This window comes from Lissotriton vulgaris, chromosome 5, assembly GCF_964263255.1.
Source record: "Lissotriton vulgaris chromosome 5, aLisVul1.2, whole genome shotgun sequence".
Lineage (NCBI taxonomy): Eukaryota > Metazoa > Chordata > Amphibia > Caudata > Salamandridae > Lissotriton > Lissotriton vulgaris.
This window is the reverse complement of record NC_141693.1, coordinates 1,911,989,087-1,912,009,625: the sequence shown is the minus strand read 5'-3', so window position 1 is coordinate 1,912,009,625 and position 20,539 is coordinate 1,911,989,087. Positions and strand designations below refer to the sequence as shown.

General features: G+C 49.8%; 1 protein-coding gene across 1 annotated transcript in view; it reads right to left on the bottom strand.

Annotated features, from left to right (window-relative positions):
* The window catches only part of LOC147717703 (E3 ubiquitin-protein ligase TRIM39-like), a 113,807-nt gene that overhangs the window by 79,845 nt on the left and 13,423 nt on the right, over positions 1 to 20,539 (bottom strand). The window contains exons 3-4 of the mRNA XM_086924490.1: positions 20,187 to 20,417; positions 5,023 to 5,045 (exon numbers count right to left, since the gene is read on the bottom strand). Of these exons, the coding sequence (XP_086780616.1) occupies positions 5,023 to 5,045; positions 20,187 to 20,417 (254 nt within the window). The remainder of the gene's footprint in view (positions 1 to 5,022; positions 5,046 to 20,186; positions 20,418 to 20,539) is intronic.

Sequence of the window (20,539 nt, the reverse complement as noted above, 5' to 3'; positions counted from 1 at the left end):
TCCTTTCCTATGGCAGTACAGTCAACGTGGCTGGATCAGAGGGGTCGATATGTTGGTGTGTCGGGACAAGTATGGGGAAAGACAGTTACCCGTTTGTCAATATATGTGCCGCCTGGTCGACAGTCCAACACCTTTCGTGACCTGAGTACAGTGTTCCTCTCCTTGCCCGAGGGCCTTTTGATAGAAGGGGGGGGGGACAAGAGGTTGGGGGAGGGAGGAGTGATTTTAATGCGGTGCTAGATGGAGGGAGAGGTGGGGGGGGGGAGGAGTGATTTTAATGCGGTGCTAGATGGAGGGCGATAGGAATCCGCCGCGACCACTTCCACCATCGCAAAGATGGCTTTCGAATTTCCTTGAGACTTTGGTGGATAGCTGGCGTGTACGTAACCCGACACAGACACGTTTCACCCACATATCAGTGCCACACAAAAGTTGTTCTACACTAGACTACATATTGCTGCCGGCGGCTATGGCGGCCACAATCCTGGAGGTACGGTACCTAGGTAGAGTTATATCCGATCACACTCCACTATGGTTAAGTCTTGCGTTTGGGCAGACTGCGGTGGGTAGGGTGGCCCCTATTAGTGCATGGCAACTAAAAGATCCGACTAACAAAAAGGAGGTTATCCAGAAGTCAGATCGCTATTTTCGGGAAAATAAGGGTACTGTTGAATTGGCTCAAACCCTTTGGGAAGCATACAAAAGTAGTGGCTAAGGGGAGGTCTTATCCTTGGTAGCGGGGAAAAAAAGAAAACGTCAGGCTGAGGTGGCTAGGATGGAAGCTGAAGTGTTGCGATTATAGGAGAGGGTAGCTAGAACGTCAGCACCGGAAGATATCCATCATATGAAGCTACGTCAGGGCGAATACAGAAGCCTAGCCAGAGATAGAGCTATAGCTCAAAATGTAGCTATACAAAGCAGAATATATGAGCATGGAGACAAAGCAGATAAGTTGATTGCGTGGCTTGAGCACTAGGAGCGGGCATCTAGGTTAGTACCAGAGATAGAGGGAACCGATTCAGAAATAGTGACGGACCCACAAGCGGTTCCCGACACCTTTTTAGAGTATTATAGGGGTGTATATAAAGCCGGCACTGGATTCACAGAGGCTGAGAACAGTGAAATGATCAAAGATATTGTCATGCCAGGGTTATCAGCGGAGGATAAGGACTATTTAGACTCCCCCCTCACAGACGATGAAGTGGCACAGGCAATCAGGGGGATAAAATCCAGTAAAGCGACTGGCCCTAACGGGATACCAATAGAGTTGTATAAGTTATATGCTCAGAACCTCGCCCCATACGTCTGTGCCATGTTCTTGGAGAGTAAAGAGAAGGGCCAGCTCCCTTACGACCAGCGTGTAGCAAATATAGTGGTTATTCATAAACCGGGTAGGCCCAAGAAGCAGTGCTCTTATTATAGGCCGATCGCGCTCCTCAATGCAGAGCCCAAACTTTTGGCAAAACTGCTGGCTACTAGATTGGTCAAAGTGGGCACCACCCTCATACACCCAGATCAATCCGGCTTTATGCCGCACCGCAACACAGCACTGAACCTGCTGCGGAGGTTGCATTGAATTCTTGGGGGTGCTTCGAAAATACTGGAGCCAGAGGTCCTAGTGTCTTTGGACGCCACTATGGAGTTTGACCGGGTTAAATGGAACTATCTTTTTGCGGTTCTGGCGAAGCTGGGTTTTGGAGGAGAGTTCATTGGGTTGGTGCAGCTGCTATACTCTAATCCCCTGGCCAGAGTGGTAGTTAATAACTGTAGATCAAGGTATTTTTCACTGGAGAGGGGCACGAGACAGGGATGCCCACTATCCCCGCTGCTTTTTGCACTGGCACTGGAGCCGCTGGCGGCATGGGTCAGATGGGATCGAACGATACGAGGCTTGAGGTGGAAGCCAGGCTGGGAAGATAAAATCTCGCTATATGCCGATGATATCTTGTTATACCTTACCAACCCCAGAGCGTCTTTGATTTGTTTCCTGGATGTTCTTGCCATTTTTGGCAGATACTATGGGTTTGCTATCAACTGGTCGAAGTCGGTGCTTTTTGTCCTTGCGGGCAAACCCCCGGTGATTCCGCAGTCCTTCCCTATACAGATAGAGTCGACTGGGTTTAAATATCTGTGTATCTATATAACGCTTGACCCGAAGCTTAGATATACCAAAAATTTGGTCTCGCCCTTGAGTAGGTTAATGAAAGATGTGGAGCGCTGGAGAGCCCTTCCGCTTTCATTGCTTGGAAGGGCGACGTTCAAGATGATGGTCTTGCCTAGATTTTTATACGCATTACAGAACTCAATGGACCCGGTGCCGGTCTCCTATTTCAAGGAGATTAAAGCGCTCCAGAGACAACTTCTTTGGGACGTCAGACCCCGCAGAGCGTTTGTGAAATTAACTCTCCCGTGGTATGACGGGGGAATTGGACTCCCGGATTTACAGAAGTATTATTGGGCGTCGCAATTAGCAGCAGTGAACCATGTGGTCTGTGGTCCCCCTGGAGACCCGGGATACGCTAAGGATCGTGGGCTGGCGCCGGGTGGAGATATTAACAGAGCTTTGTACGTCAAGTCAGGGCGATTTGATTTGACAGGTCTAACGGCACATGCGGTACAGGTGTGGCACCCCGCTAATAGGTGTTTGGGCTGGGAGGGCAAATTGACCTTGGCAACCCCTCGGTTTAGTTCGGGGAAACTTGGGAGCCTGTGGAAGACCAAGGGGATTGACAAGTGGGAACTTGTAGGGATTGCCCAGATAAAGGATATGTGGGGAGGAGGGGAGATACATACGTTTGACTTTCTTAAGCAACAGTACAGTATGCATGAACATTATCGATACCGACAGGTGAGACATGCTCTCCTGACCCATGTACCTAGGAGTGCCACGATTCCGGAGGCTTCCCCTCGAAGATCGGATACTTGACGGACACCTTCCCGAGAAGACTATCTCCTTAATATATAAGAAGTTAGTTAATAATACGTAGGACCCGTTGGGACGTATTACAGAGCAGTGGAATGCAGAGGGGCTGGAATTGGATGATGATGATTGGGTGGCGGCGGTCTCCTCCCCGAAAGTAATTGCGATTCAGATAAGGCTTCGCTTGGTGCAGCTAAAGATCTTGCACAGATCATATATCACAGGACCCCGGTTGGTGCGTATGGGGCGAGCGGAGAGTGGAGATTGTAGGAGGGAATGCAGAGAGCCTGCCACCTTCATACATATTCTTTGGGATTGTGGGGTGATTCAGGCATACTGGATGAAAGTTCATGACGAGGTGAAAGAGGTGCTGGGTGTGGCCATGCGTCCGGAGGCTCGGAGTGGTCTGTGGTGGGAACCTACTGATGTGAATGTGAGCCAGAGGCAATGGGCTACACTTCCATACATGGTGGCGAAACGAAATATAGCTCAGTTGTGGGGTGCGGGTCAACCGCCTCAGGTTTCCAGATGGGCCGAAGACTTGGACTGGTGTATTGTCAGGGAAAAATCTGTGTATGTGGCCAGGGGGTGCCCGGAGAAATAGGGAAGGTCTGGGGGGCGTAGAATAGCCACCGGGGAGATATCTGTGAACCACCAGCGCCACGAGCGGTATCGGTGGCGCAGGAATCTCCATGATCCCCTATTATGTAAATAATTGTAAGTAATTCTGTACTTGTGATACACGGACTAACACGATAAGAAAATGTGGCTCACCTGATGCTTGTTTAAGTTCTTTTGTATTATGGTTCTTTTTCATTTTTGTCAATAAAAAGATTTTTTTTTTTTTAAAAGAGTGAGGCACCATATTGAGGCGCACTCTATCATCATTCTCTTCATTGTACTTCCTATTCCAGCCTTGAGAAAATCTCTTTGACTAAACACGTGTCGGATGCCTTTCTGCATTTGGGTATCAATAATTGACATAAATAATGAACAACATTGTGAAAGAAAAAAACCACATGGAAGTCAATCACAACTTTGTCTCACCACTTCGTTGAACAGACATATATTAATGTGGACCTTGGTGTGTTTTGAACAATTATACACCGAACTGGACTTTTCCTGGTCTGGTTTTGAACCCCAGGTGGCAGGGTGCACCTACCATTGTAGCACCAAATCTTACTGCATTGCTTGAATTTTACTTTGAATTCCCGGAGACATGTGTACAAGCTCTGAATGTGCGGACATTCTTTGCATAGCCACTGATCAGGTGTGTATTATATAATGGAATTGTTATTTGGTGGGCAGGATATCCATCACGTTTGTGCCAGAGTAACCCTGTCCGCCAATATCGAAATCTGGCCCTTAGTTGTAATGAAATTTGTCTACTGATATTTCGCTTTGTTCCCTGCTATGTTGCGCTAAATGCTGTTTCAGACTTGGGCTACCCAAGCTGCTATGTCTTATTTTTAACAAATACTCCTGCAAAGACAAATTTCTCCAGCACCTTGACAATTGTGATCGCTGCTTGAGGAGAAGTATACAATGATTAACACAGTTACAGGTCTATGCATGATTCGCCCACATTTTCCTATGCTAATGGCCTAGGCACAACCATATGAAGGTACCATGCCTGCTTATATTTGGAGCAGCAATTGCTCTTCTTTGCTCAGACCTTATTCCACTCTGTGAACCTCTTAAGGAGTTGGCCTAACGGCTAGGGCGGTCAACCTCTAATCTGGGGAACTGGGTTCGAGTCTCGGCAATGACGCTGAAAATCCTGTGATTCTGGGCCAATCACTTAATCTCCCAGTGCCTAACAAAAATGAATGTGGGTCCTCTTGTAACGTAACTGGTGCTTTGTAAAGCGCTCTGATACCCGATTCGGATCAAGTGCGCGCTATATAAAACTCTGCAAAACAAAAAAATGTGGAATGTAACTTTCAGGTGCAAGCTTCATGCTATGCACCAAAAGTGTCAAGAAACCACGTTTTGGTGAAAGGGGACTTTTTCAAAAACGTATACCATAATGAAAGGGTATTTGAAAATCAAGCATGGGCCAAAGGTAAGTCTCAAATGTACATAAGAGGAAGAGAACGTACCTGCTCAAGATGATCTGCACATCCTAGGGAGGAAAAGAGAAAAAAGAAGATAAATATTCATCCTCCACAATGCTGAGCATCGATATCGTTTGCGAAGAGACATTGAGCCGCTACTGGGGGACAAGAGGTTTTTCAGACAGATGGGACAGACACTTGTACCGTATCTAGCCACCCGCCAAGGGTGTGGATTGTGACTGAATCAACAATTACAGTATATAACACATATTGAACTGTTATGCTGTGTTATTAAACACGTACACAGGATCATCTTGGCGCAACATTCACAACAAAGAATGTATAATGATGCAAAAAGCAAGGTCTTAATTAACTTCCTGGAGCCTTAATGAAGGCAGATGCTTTTAATGGTTACAGCAACACCTTTCAGAGACAGAACCAATACATTCATAGGACCTTTTGTAATAACTTCATTATTAACCTATGTGAAAAGGTAGAAAAATACTTAAAATACTTACTACAGCCACTAAACAACTCAAAGTGGCAGATATGGAAGAACAGCCACCCCGCACATCTCCAAAGCAACCCCCTCTCACTCAATAGGCGGTACACCAAATTATGGAAAATACAATGTATGACATTGCAGATCTGCACGAAATATTAAGTAAGATCTGAAAACCCCTGGTGTAGCATCTTCTGGGGATTGAGTCAGGCCGGACAAGACCACACATTAGCATAACCAAAACCTGTCAACCATGATAAGACTGCCCTTCACGAGGAGCGGGAGAATAAAAAAAGCACAAGCAAATAAAAAAACATATCCTTGTGTGTGCAAGGGAGGATGACAAGGATAACATGAATAGTTTGTTATTTGCAAGTTAAAAATTAAAATGGAAATATTTTGATATAATATTATGGAAAGCTTTGTATGAATGTATCTGGAAGTTCCTCAATAAAATTGTTTGAAACTAAAAAAAGAAAGATACCATTTTTAAGGAATAATGTTGTAATCAATTACACTCGAGAAGAACACAATTGTTGTGATCATTATTTCATAAAAGAGGTGGAGGACAACGTTTACAAAAGGTCTACAAACTCAAGATTCATATAAAGTATCCTCCTGATCAAAAGGCCTCTACTGGGTCACCGAGAATATACCCACAATGTCCATCTCCACTGCCCCAAGATTAACAAGCAATGGCATAGCCAATACGCCTCACCTTTAGGTCTATATAAGTGTTTAGCCATACAGCAGATTAACCTGGGTGCTACAACATCTATTGTTACTTAATGAGCAGCACATTAACCAGTGTATGTGTGTGTTCAATCAATCAATCAATTAAGAATTTGTAGAGCGCACTACTTACCCTTGAGGGTCTCAAGGCGCTGGGGGGAAAAAGTGGGGGGGCGCTACTGGTTAAACAGCCAGGTCTTGAGTAGACTCCTGAAGGTCAGCAGGTCTTGGGTCTGTCGTAGGCTCAGTGGGAGGGTGTTCCAGGTCTTGGCGGGGAGGTGGGAGAATGCGCTGCAGTCGTTTGATGAGCTTGGCCGTAGCTCCCGCATAGAGGGCGTTTCCATAGTCGAGTCTGCTACTGACGAGGGCCTGGGTGTCTGTTCTACTTGTATCTGTCGGGATCCATCTTTAGATCTTGCGGAGCATGCGGAGGGTGTTGAAGCAGGAGGAGGAGACTATGTTGACTTGCTTGGTCATGGAGAGTGTTGAGTTGAGGATGACTCCCAGGTTGCGTGCGTGGTCGGTGTCGGGGGCTGCTCCCAGTGCCGTGGGCCACTAGGAGTCGTCCCAGGCTAAAGGGTTGGAGCCAAGGATGAGGACCTCCGTCTTGTCCGCGTTCAGCTTCAGTCCGCTGATCTTCATCCAGTCTGCGACGGCCTTCAATCCTTTGTGGAGGTTGGATTTGGCAGTGAGGAGGTCCTTAGTGAGGGAGAGGATCAGTTGAGTGTCGTCTGCGTAGGAGATTATGTTGAGGTCGTGCTGTCGGGTGACTTGTGCGAGTGTGGCCATGTAGATGTTGAACAGTGTCGGGCTGAGGAATTATCCCTGGGGTACGCCGCAGATGATCTTGGAGGCTTCGGATCGGAATGGGGAGGCGGACACTCTGCCGGAGAGAAAGGAGGTGGTCCATTCCAGGGTTAGGGTACACTATTCCATCCAGGCGGCTGGGGAAGGGGGTCATAACTTTTGAAGCTGGTTTAAATCACACATGCCCCCCCACAAACACTCACTCAAAAAAAGCCAACTTTGGGGGACTATGGAAAACAGTGCAATCTCTGAGCGAGGTGCGTGGGATGAGGGACACAATTGAGGAAGGGAAGTGAAATGACAGGCTCTGCCCAGAACACACAGGAGGGACAGAGGCCCTTGGCAGAGAGTGGGCGCAAATGAGCTTTGTGTGAGTGAGAAGATGTGAGGAGAGCCGCGTTCATCAAAGACATCCCGCCTCGTCAGCGTCAAGAACCTCGCAGAAAAAGGTATCAGATTGTGGAATCAATTCAGAAAAGAAATTATAGAGTTTGCATTTTACAATTCAACTTAGAGCACCAGGTTTAACCTGATCCGGTCAGGACAAGCGTCACTTTGTGAATGCTGACAGATAGTGTGCATAACTGGTGGCACAGAGCCCATCACAACAATAAATATTGCACACTAAGCATAGCTTAAAAAAAAGTCAGAGAAATCATTCAAGGAGGTCAGAATAAAATAAAGATAACACCGACATCTGCAGCGGCCACACACATTCGGAGTTCATTAACGCATTCATAAAAACGCCCAGTGGGTAGAAGCATTTCTTTTTTACATTACACTGAGGACGTACTACCTTTTATTAAAGGGTTAAAACATTAGAAACGTGATAATGTTAAGGAGAGTATGGTTTATTACATCAGTGAGGTGCACATTACAAAGTTACAATTTATACACTCTGAGTAAAGACACAGCAAAGCTTTCAATGGAAAATTATTGTTAAGAGGCACTGTAGCGCCTAGTGCTGTTTGGACACGAGTAGCGCCTAGTGCTGTTTAGACAACGTGCTGCACTGAAAGTGCATGTGCTCCTGTGAAGGTACAGGGGGAGGGAGCCGATAAAAACATTATGGGAGAGGCGTTTACTGAAGCTTTGAATAGCTTGACTGTAGTTTTGCAGGTGCTCTGCACGCAGGGGATTGCTTTCTTCCGGGCGTGAAACACACTGGTGTATTCCTACTTTGATTATAGTTACACCAGTATCCTGGTATCTAATGTGGTTTTTTTCCATCAGTTTCTACAGCTTTCACTTGGGTGTTTACCTGGTGAGTTCCGGTTCGTTGCTAGATGTCGACAAGCCCATCACTCTTTGATGCCACCAGAAGCTATTTTCTGAGTTTTCCGCTGGAATATTCATCAAAGTATTTTCCCCGTATGGTGCCAGTAATACAATTCAGAAGTGCATTTCTGTTTTGTCAGAAACTGTTTAGCCACGAATATTCGTTACTGTGAGGAAACGTGGTCTCGTTTTTGGGATGAGGAACCCCTGCTAATCAAAACTTCATATATCCACAATGTTTAAAAAAAATGTGAACGTTCCCTAGAGGGCAAGGAAAATATATTGAATCTTTTGTGGTGAACTCATGTACATTTAACATTTAAGCCTTGGTGCATTTGCCTACTTGAGCAGTATACAACAAAGAACTTAACTGGAAATGGGTCACTGAATGAGTCATGTAGAAACTTGTGCCACGAAAATGAAAATAATAAGTATTTGCTAAATTCGTTCATGGTGTCACGCTGGCTTGTTTTGCTTTCAAGGGGAAATCATTATTATTCATGTATTCTATTAACGTGTATTAAAATGTTACAATTCGATTGGGTGCCACAAACCAAAATAGAAAGCCCACGCTGATGACTGGTTTGAAAAGGGCAGCATGGGTGCCAACCGGTGTTGGCACCAATTGCTGTGCGGGATTAAACTGCTTTGACTGCTCCTGCTTCTGCCCACAGCTTTAGCCGCGCCACATCCAGACGTGGTGTGCAGCCCTGGGGTTTGGTGCTGACCGAGGGTCTCCGGAGAGTGAGGGGGGCTGCGTCGAGAGATGCTTCTGGACCAGCAGCAGCACACCTCTGGGTAAGGTGCGGCAGATTTAACCAACTCATAAGAAGCCGCGCCAAGCTCTACCTCACCGCTCTTGTGCGCACTTAGCTCTGCACCAAGCTACTCGTCCAACTGAAGATGAAGTTTTTGAGCGCACAGAACTGTTCTGTCACTTTAAGAGGGACATCGGGTCACAGAAAGGTGAGTCACTGTGTTATACCCACTAAAAACAAGTGCAGATTGCAAGCGCGACAGTGTGTTCATAATTGGTAACGGATGGCGCCAGGAATGCAGCTAGCACAGTGCAGGGCTGCTGCTCGCTCCCGAGCTCCCTAGGCCAGGGGAGAGCGAAGGCAGGACATGCACCCGCCTTTGGCCGATTGTGTGCTGTCTTTCTTAGAAAGACGCACGCAAAGGCCAATAGCATGGGAACCAAACAAATAAAACACACGCACAAGCGTTTGGTCCCAGTTGGAAGCCCTTACACAAAGCCTCGTAGAGAGGCATGCACACTGGCGCAGGCGAGACCTATAAGGCAGGTCCAATCTCTTTTTAAGGCAGTCACATAGGAAAGAGACCATCCTTTCATAAAATGTGAGATGGGTATCTTGTCATCTTGAATAATGCCGCCCGTCCGAGAGGGGACAACGGAAGCTTGCGCCATGCCTCAACATTGGACCTTAGGCGTTGAAGCGGGGGTAGCAAGTTACGTTCATAGCGAACCACAGGATCCAGGGCAATAAAGACCCCCAAGTATTTAAACCCCGCCTGCACTACCTGTATGGGGCACCCACGTGGCAAGAGAGGAGACTCACCCGAAAGGACATATACATAGGACTTGGACCAGTTAATTACGAGGACGGAATTTTTACCAAAAGAATCTAACACATCAAATAACACTATCAGCGACTTCCGAGGCAACGTGAGATACAGCAGGATATCGTCAGCATAGAGTGACACTAGGTCCTCGAAGTCCGGGGTCCATCGAATACCCTTCATCGATGGCTCCCACCTCAGCCAGGCTGCCAAGGGTTCCAAAGCGAGGGCAAAAAGAAGCGGAGACAACAGGCATCCCTGGCGCGTACCTCTTCCGAGGGTAAACAAGCCAGAAACTCGCCCATTTACGACCACCTGGGCCAATGGTTCCTCATATAGTAATTACACCAAGCCGATAAAAACAGGGCCAAAACTAAACTTAGCAAGGGCTGCCCAGAGGTACGGCCATTCTAGCGTATCGAACGCCATTGTGGCGTCCAAAGAGGCCAAAATGGCCGGCTCACGTAACGACGTCACCCTCGCGAGGACGCCATGCAAACGCCGAAGGTTCAATGCCGTGTTACGGTGTGGAATGAAACCGGATTGATCCGGATGGATGAGGTCGCTAATGACGGTTATCAAGCGGTTCGCAAGTACTTTTGTGAGGATCTTAGGCTCAGCGTTTAAGAGCGTAATGTGTACGATGCACAACGGTCTCGCGGCTTCCCCTCCTTGTGAATCACGACAATAGACGCAAGTCGTTGATCAGGGGTGAGGGAACCCGCATCTAGCGACCCTAAAAACATCGATCGAAGATACAGTGCTATTTTATCCGGGCGCAGCTTGTAGAGCTCAATGGGGAGTCCATTAGGGCCCATGGCCTTTCCCGACCGCGGACAGCAGTCGCCACCTCCTCGATGGAAAGCGTTGCATCCATCAGTTCCCTGTCTAATTCCGATAAGCGGGGCAGTGCAATGTCTCGTAGAAGCAGATGTGAGTCCTGCTCCGGCCTGTCTGATACAGGGGAATATACAGTTCGAAAGTATTCCGAAAAACACTCCACAATCTCAGTGGGGTCAGTTACTCTCACTCCAGCCACTCTCTCAATCAAAGGAACCACACGATTAGCCCTCTCCTTCTTGTCTAGCCAAGCAATCAACTTTCCCGCCTTATCACCTACATCATACAGACATCCTTGCTGCTCTCTGCTCATCACTTTGGCGGCATCCGTCACCAGCGCTCTATAGTCAAGTTGTTTGAGACTGAGGAGGTGGAGCTTGTCCTGGGCAACACCAAATTCCAATTCCCTTTCTAAGTCAGTTATTTCAGTCTCAAGTCAGACAACTGCCTCATATTTACGTTTCTTAGAGCTATTGATTAATGATAGCGCCTGGCCACGGATAACAGTCTTGTAGGCTTCCCATAGTGAGACAGAAGATGACACAGACCCCTCATTTTCCAGGAAGTATTGATCCAGTGATTTGACCAACTCTGCACGGATCTTAGGGTCGCGGAGATACCAAGGGTTAATCTGGGCTACCCGGCCCTCAGTTCCCAGCCTTGTTTCCATGACAAGCCATAAAGGAGAGTGGTCTGAAATACCCCTGGCCAGATGTCTAATCTCTCTGACGGAGGAGGCCTGTGTCGCGGGCATCAGTATGTAATCGAGTCTCGAGAGACTACCATGAGCACCAGAGTGAAAGGTGTATTGCAACTGCCCCGGATGAAGCAGTCTCCAACAATCTACTAATCTCAAAGTATCCAGGAAGCCACCCAGCCAGGACCGAGACTTCACGAGTTCCCTGGGGGGGTAGAGGTCGCTATTTCCGGATACTACCGAATTAAAATCACCACCCACCACCAGGATGCCTTCCGGGAACCCCAGGATCACTCTCCCCAAGTCGGCAAAGGTCGTAGTCTGGAGGCCAGGCGGGACATAAACAGAAAGCAGGGTGATAACCTTCCCCTCCCATCTTCTAATAATGGCGGCGTATCGCCCCCTATCATCAAGGATGATATCATCGACCTCCAGAGGGAGGGAACCCCTGACCAGGATACCCACCCCCCTAGAGCCGGTAGTGAATCCAGAGTGCGCCAGAAGACAGTAGCCCCGTCGATTCCTAGCCTGGCATGGTTTTCCTATCAGGCGTGTCTCCTGCAGCAGCACAACATCAGGGGAGAGGCGTCTTAATAGTTGTAACACCACAGCACGTTTTATCCTGTCCCTCAACCCATTAACATTCCAACATAATAATTTCAATCCCCTACCCCCATCCCAGGAATGAGCGCTGCATCCACCCCACAACGAACGTGACATCCAAGTCCAGAAGTCCATCAATACATTGCCTTGAAATGAACCAAACATCAACAACTTCCCCCCCCTCCACCCTCCAACAAACTCCCAAAACCAGACCCACCACCCTGCACCCCTGCGTTAGACTCAAAAGCCACCCCAACTTGCAGTGTGCCTGTCGCCCTAACATATAACTAATCTATGAAAAGAAACCCCGGAGGAGGAAGAGACCCACCCCCCCACCACCCCTGGGTAACCACCTCTATCAAAGCAAGTTTAAGAATCATCAAACCAGAGCTGGAAGGTCTATATGTAGTCCAGAGAACCAAGTCCGTTTCTCATTCCAGCTCCATCGGGCCACCTTCAGCTCGTCCAGAGTGTTCAGAGTGTTCCTACTGCCTAGGCAGGGTGTCGAGCCAGTCACTTGCAGCCTCAGGATGATCAAAAAAAGAACGTCCGATCTCCATATTCCACACGTAGCCGAGCTGGAAAGAGCATTGCGTATTTCATGTCCCTGTCCCTCAATCGTCTCTTCACCCCCTGGAACCCCATCCTTTGTTTCTGCACAAGCTGGGTTTAGTCTGGGTAAAAGCTCACCGTGGTATTTTCGAATTTCGTGGGGCCACCCAAGCGCGGCGCCTGCAGGATAGCGTCTCTATCGCGAAAGTTGAAAATCCTGGCGATTATGGGCCGCGGGGTAGCACCCTGCTTAGGTTTACCTTCCGGCACCCTCTGTGCCCGTTCCACCGCAAAGAAGTTGTTCAGGCCTTTAGGTGCAAGATGGTTTACGATGAGGTCCTCCACGAGGAGGTCAACAGTTGGGCTTTCTGTTTTTTCAGGGACACCCACAATACGAACGTTATTTCGTCTTGCACGAACAGTGACATTCAATCATGGCACTAGAGCGAAGTTGCGGAGTTGAGTAAACCCTGGGTAGCAGGAGCGAAACCGATGTTGGGGAGGGTACGAGGCCAAAAGCGAAACCGAAAGCTAAGACCTGGGTAGAGAGTAGGATCAGGCTGGCCGATGTTGTTCAATTACTGCCCGGGCAGACCATTGACTCGAGCCCGGGGCAGTTCCGTGGAGCAGGCCACAAAAGTTCAGAGCTTCGTAAAATCGGTTCCCGGGATCCAAATCAATTTCTGGAAACAGCTATTATATCAGCTGGGTTTCGTCTTCAATGACCCGTCGTCATAACCAGGATAATAGTCAGGATAAGTGCCGGAGGTGGCGAAGGTCCGGGAGCCCTGTGCTCATGCGGACATCAAGGTTGCGCGCGAAGCTCCTCCTCTTCAATAGAGTTTTTATTGTAAATAGATGTACAGTATTATGTCCTCGTGTTTAATACACAAATGTCGTCACTTTGTCACCACACTCACAATGTCACTATAATCACGCTCACATTAGCCGCTTCACCATTTTAATTATCAGACAGTCTTCCCTTGTCTGTTGTGGTAATTTTTGACCTTTTCTGAATAATTTGATAATATTAAGTAAAATATCACCTTTTTGAATAATATACATTGTTTCTCTTTCTGTGTGTGTCCATTAGTTATATTTACTCAAATGTTTAATACCACAAAGAAATTGTTTGACCCGACAGAGTCTTTGCCAGTGTCAGCAGCATGACACGCATACCCTATGCAATGCAGCCACCCTGAAGACAGACATAGAGACAGCAGCTTACAGCAAGCTCGAGACAGACACCGGTTGCACTGTAAGGGCCAGCTCACAGACAGCAGCTCAAAGCGACCTTCCGGCTAGCTCTGGTCTAGAAAGTGTTTCTAGAATGAACACGCAGGTTTCTTTGAAGTAGGGAAACAACAGCAACTTTTTAAAATGTGAAACAAAACCATGGATCAGCTTATATAGATGATGGTTCTCTTTTCGCTGTAACAGATAATCTATGCGCTGTCCCGGTTACATGTTTATTACTCCAGTAAAATTAAGTGATGATGTATAAAAACAGTAAACGTTTCAGAATGGTGCTGGTGAGTTCAAGTTTAAAAAAGTAATACAATGATAGCTATTGAATAAATGCATTGATAAGTTGATGTAAATAAGGAAAAAGGACACTGATGCAGTAAGTTGGGTTATTTAGTGCGACGCACAGCAGACAAATTCAAATGAGCTCCAGGTGACTTCTCACTTCTTCTCTATGGAACTCTCCTACCTCTTCACCCAAAAGAGGATTTTAGGCATTTGATTTTCATCTCTGCGGGTGAATCGAAATTTGCCTAGCTTACGTAACGGTAAGTTTCAATTCTATTAAGGACACGGAGGCGAGGATTATGCTATATCTTCCTTCGCTTTATTAACATAAAGAACCCACAGCAGCTTAGGAAAAGATATGATAAGAACAAAAAAATGCTTTAAACATAAAGCATTGACGTAATGTTCAACAAAAAATCAACAACAACTCCCAAGAGTCTCTTTGTTATAATCATAGTCCACAGTCCTTTGTCACTGTTCATCATCCCTATATAACCGGACTTCCCATCATCTTCCTCCTCTTTCTTCGCGCAGATCACGCTAAGCCTCATTGGTCCTGTTTAGCACCGTCGTTGCCTGCCAAAAAAGGAACAGCATCAGCGAGGTGGCCCAGGAAAAGGTTACAACAAGGCGAGGAGCATTCAGTGAACAACACAGTACAGACAACGTAAAGGAAAACGCTTTACTTACTGCCATACGGGCGGGTAGAGACACCACCGTAGTCCGGGTGGGATAATCCTCGCCTCCGTGTCCTTAATAGAATTGAAACTTACCGTTACGTAAGCTAGGCAAATTTCGATTCTATGTCAGGACCGGAGGCTTCAGATTATGCTAGTTTAAAGCTTACTTACCACCAACTGAGCTAAATCCACCACCGGCTTAAAATAAAACCTCTTGAAGGTGGAATCCGAGGACCAGTCCGCCGCTCGCATAAGGTCCTCCAGACGAGCACCCACCGAGAATGCCTTAGAGGCCATGGCCCCCCTGGCGGAGTGTGCTCCAAAGAGAGAAGTATTGATGCCCGCTTCTTGCATGACCCAACGCACCCACCTAGCGATAGTGGGGGAGGAGACAGCTTTGTGTGGCTTCCGCAGGGCAATCAACAACTGACGCTCGCCCGGAGGGCGTAGATCCAAGGTCAGGTCCTCATATGCTTTGAGGCATTGCACGACACACAACTTAGGAGTGTCAGTAAAGGCTGGATAAGAAATGGAACGCGACGACGTCTTAGTGCGTCGACCCACCGTAAAAGTAACCCCCTCCGGGGAAAAAATGCGTGCAGAAACATCCAGCGCGCGCACGTCCGAGACGCGCCTACAAGAAACCAGACATAACAACATGGCTAATTTCGCCGAAAGCTCCCTCAGAGACAGATAAGAATTCGCTGGCCACGATAGGAACAGGTTCAGGACCAAATTGACGTCCCAAAGGACGGAGTACCTGGGCTCTGGCGGCAGCGCGAGGCGAACCGCTCGCAGAATGGGCACACAAAAGGGGGTTCCCCTACCGGATGGCCATCGATGTTATCATGGCCCGCAGAAATCGCCGACCGGATAGCATTGATCGTTCTATACGCCAAACCCTTGTCGGCCAAATGAGCCAGGAAAATCAGCACGGGAACAAGGCCGGCGACCATGGGATCCAAATCCCTTCGTAAACACCAACGCATCCACTTAAGCCAAGCGGATCTGTAACGCTTCGTCGTACTATCGGCCCATGCTTTGGAGAGCAAGTGCTCTGCCGACCCCGAAAGGCCCGGGAGCGTCCAGCGTCTCCTGAGAGCCTCCACGCCACGAGGCGGAGAGTGTTCTGCATGACGAGAGGGTGAGGTTCCCGATCCGGGCTCGTCAGGAGCAGAGGAAACAGGGGGAGTAGGATTGGAAAATCCCAGGAAAGTTCCAGAAGAACCGGAAACCATACTTGAGACCTCCACAGCGGTGTAACCAACACCAGGTCCGCACCCTGACGGCGTATTTGAGCCGCCGTTCGCATGATCATGGAGAACGGGGGGAACGCAAACGGCTGTTCCCGACTCCAATCCTGCAAGAACGCGTCCGTGGCCTCCGCCAGAGGGTCCGGCCTCCAGCTGTAAAACCGTGGCAGCTGGTGGTCGAGACGGGACGCGAAGAGGTCCACCGAGAAGGGGCCCCAAAGGGAGTGTAGCCACCGGAAGACTCCCGGATCCAGTTTCCACTGGCTGGCATCCCTGAGATGGCGAGAGTGCCAATCCGCTACCTGATTGGACTGGCCTGGCAGATACTCCGCCGTCCCCGCAATGTGACGAGACAGGCAATAATCCCAGAAGTCCTTCGCTAAATCCGCCAAGGCGCGGGACCGAGGACCTCCCAGGTGGTTCACATATCGGACCGCCGAAACATTGTCCATCCGGAGCAGGACACAAGCCTTGACCGAATCTTTGGTCCAACAGCGAACCGCGAAGGAGCCCGCAAGGAGCTCCAAACAATTGATATGCAATTGTTGTTCTTCTGACGACCAGGCGCCGCCGGTGGAAAAATCCCCGCACCGGGCGCCCCAGCCCGACCTGCTGGCGTCGGACTCTATTATTAAGTCCGGAGCCGACCCGAAGATCGCTCGCCCATTCCATGCCTCCATGTGAGACAGCCACCATGACATCTCCTCCTTCACTTCGTCCGTGAGGGGAACCCACTGATCGTAACACATCCCACGGCGCAAATGCTGCGCTTTCAGGCGCTGAAGAGCCCTGTAGTGCAGCGGCCCTGGGAAAATCGCCTGGATGGAGGACGACAGAAGACCCACCACCTTGGCGACATGGCGCAGTGACGTCCGATCCCTCGCGATCGTCTGCCGAAGCAGGTGCCGTATCTTTGCGACCTTCCGGCTCGGAAGGCTCAAGACCGCCTGCACCGAGTCCACCACGAAACCTAAAAAGGTGATCTGCTGAGTGGGAACCAAGACCGACTTGGAGCCGTTGACGACGAACCCCAGTCTCTGAAGCAGGCCGACCGCTTGACGCAGTTGTCCTGCCAGCACCTCCGGGCACTGCCCCATGAGGAGGATGTCGTCTAAGTAAACTATCATACGGACCCCCTGGCTTCTGAGAAACTCCACTACCGGGTGAAGGACCTTCGTGAAGCACCACGGGGCCGAAGAAAGGCCGAACGGCAGGGCGGTGAATTCGAACACCTGGCCGTCCCACAGGAATTGTAGGAAACGACGATGAGGGGGGTGGATGGGAACGACCAAGTAGGCATCCTTGAGATCCAGTCGTACCATCCAATCCCGAGGGAGGAGCACGTCCCGAAGGAGGTGGATCCCCTCCATCTTGAAGTGACGGTAGACCAACCACCCATTGAATTCCTTGAGATTGATCACAGGCCTCTTGCCCCCATCCGTCTTGTCTACCAAGAAGACGTTGCTGAGGAACCCATGCGGGTGGCGCGTTGATAGGCGGATGGCTCCCTTGCGCAGCAAGTCCGAGACCTCCCCGTCTATCAATCGCGCGTCGGAATCTGAGAAAACCATTGGGCGCGGGGGCCTCACCTGAGTTGGCTGGTCGTGAAACTCTATATGGAAACCTCTCACAGTTTGCAAAACCCAAGCATCGGCAGTGAGCAACTCCCACTCCCCGTAAAAGCTTGCCAGCCGCCCCCCAATCGGAACTTGATCCAAGCAAAGTACACTTACCGGGGGCATGTCCTTGTCCGGACTTCTTTTGGAATCCTATTCCACCATAGCGTTGTCCCCTCGTGGGGTAGAAATTGGTGTAGTTGGCCGAGGTCTGGTACTGACCTCTTCCGGAGCCTTGTCCACGGTTGTTGGTCTGCTGACCACGGCCGATCGCGCGGCCCCTGCCGCGACCGGCCCCTCCAGAAAAACGCTGGTGAAACACCCTCTTGATGCTGGACTGGGCCTTGTCCAGCGACGTGAACGTGTTCACGAACTTTCCAAGCTCGTGGATGAAAGGTTCACCGAAGAGGCCGCCCTGGGCCACTGCACCTGCCTCCGACGAGGCCAGGTCCCCCAGCTTCGGGTCCAGCTTAATAGGGAGCGACCGCCGCCGCTCCGTGGACAGGGCACAGTTGGCGTTGCCCAAGAAGACGATCACCCTCTGGGCCCAGTTGGAGAGCACCTCCGGTGAAATGGCGGTGCCATTCGCTCGAGCCTCCTCCGCCATATCGAGGATCTTCGTGGCGGGCCCGACCGCATCCAACAGCTTGTCCTGGCAGGCCCGCCAGGACCGATCGATCCCCTTCCTGGGGTCCTTCATGAATTTCGCCAGGAAGGTGGCCATCTTGGGGTCCAATTCTGGGGTCATAGCCACCTTCCCCTCCAAAGTAGGCCGAGGGCATTCCCCGCGCAGGCAACCCCTCGCCTCCTTCTCCAGGGGCTTGCGCAGCCGGCCCGCGACAAACTTCGCCACCGTCTCCCCCGGGGCCCAGGCCGCGGATCGGGGGTGGACGATCTCGTCCGGGTCCAGCATGCCCGACTCATCTCGGGGCATCTCCTTTCCCGAAGGCGCCGGGAGCCAAGACCGGGTCGACTCCCCGTCGTCATCCGTGTCCGGAGAGTCGTAGATCGGGGAAGCGGGCGCCGTTGACAGACCGCCCGAAGTGCCAGGGTCCACCAAGGGCGTCGGAGGCACCGCCGTCGCCTTGGCCAGGAAGGCGTCACGAAGACGCTCGAAGGCGCCCTTATCCACGCCTTGGGCCTCCGATGAAGGCCCCTCACCCCGGGGTCTCTTCGGAGCGGGCGGCAACCCGCCGGACGTCCCCGGGAGCTCGGGGGACGGCGGCACCTGCGCCGCTGCCAGCTTGGCACACTCCTCTACGATGCGGGCCGAAAGGCGGTCCTCCATGGGCCCTACCACCTCCGTCACACAACGATAGATGGAGCTGTCCACCGCCTGATAAAACTCATCATCCTGCAGATAGGGGCAGGCCTCCTCATCATACTCCCCCTCCATGTCGGAACCAAGGGCAAATGCGGGGCACCCAAGAGGGCGGCAACCGAGAAAGTTCTCGAATGTGGGCAGGCCCAGCGGCTGCGATCACGTTTTGGGCCAGCTGACGTGGCAGGTGGGCTGCACCAACCCCCAAGCGCGCAGGCCCTCCTCGCCGGGACCGGGTCTACGTACCCCTCAAGCGCGCTAGGCCACACACGAATAAAGAGGTGCACAGATCACGCCCGAAGGCGATTCACGCGGTCAAACCGCCATACAGACCCCAAAGGGCGTCAATTTGTGAAGTACAGACCCGGAGCACCAGGTGTCAGAGGGGTACGCGAGGGTCGGCCCCTGCGCAAGCAGACCCCACGGCGCGGCTCCTCGCACCGCGGAGGCGCGCCGGAGGGTCGGCGAGGCGACAGGCCGCCCCCTTGCGGTCTATGTACACACCGCACACAAGTGGGAAAAAAGTCGCGTAGGAACGGCAGAACGTTCCCGCAACTAGGGGACTCTGAAAGGAAATAAACCATGCAAGGAGTCCCCAAAGACCGCAAGACACAAGCACAATACAAGAAGACAAATAGAAAAGCACTTATCTGGCTGCGGGAGCAGCGAAGAAAGAGGAGGAAGATGATGGGAAGTCCGGTTATATAGGGATGATGAACAGTGACAAAGGACTGTGGACTATGATTATAACAAAGAGACTCTTGGGAGTTGTTGTTGATTTTTTGTTGAACATTACGTCAATGCTTTATGTTTAAAGCATTTTTTTGTTCTTATCATATCTTTTCCTAAGCTGCTGTGGGTTCTTTATGTTAATAAAGCGAAGGAAGATATAGCATAATCTGAAGCCTCCGGTCCTGACATAGAATAACTTCACTCAACTCGTCCACTACTGCTAGAAACAGGCTCCTGGGTAGTGAATTGCATTCTGTTTAATTTGAGTAACTCTTCCCCTCCCGATACAATTTTATGTGAATCTCAAGCAATACTGAGTGATGCACAAAAAAACAAAATGTAAGTTTCAATAAAATATTTCAGTAGTTCCCTCTAGTTCTATAGATAGTTAACTCTCACCTTCAGCAGCTTAGGTTCTTCTGCTGACACTTCTCTATCAACAGAACTCTACTCTTCTACTTCCTTAGATGTTTAACTCTCACCTTCAGTAGCTCCACATCCTGCTGCTGACACTTCCCCTCTATCTCTGTGATCAGGTCCCGGTGGGTGGATTGCTGCTTCTCCAGTTCACACAACTTCTCTTGAATGTTCTTCATATTTTCTTTATGCTCGTTTTCCAGTTTACTCATAAGTTGCTGCTCTTCCTTGTCCAGAAACTTTTTCAGAAGCTCAAATGTACTACGGATCTCCTCCACCTGGCCCTTGAAGTTTCCCTTCATTAAACACAACAAAACAAAGCATATAATTTTTGTATCTGTATGCCACACCCAACTGTAATCACACTGTCTGCATCTGACGCAAACAGTGGTGGGTGCTTACCACAAACATACACATA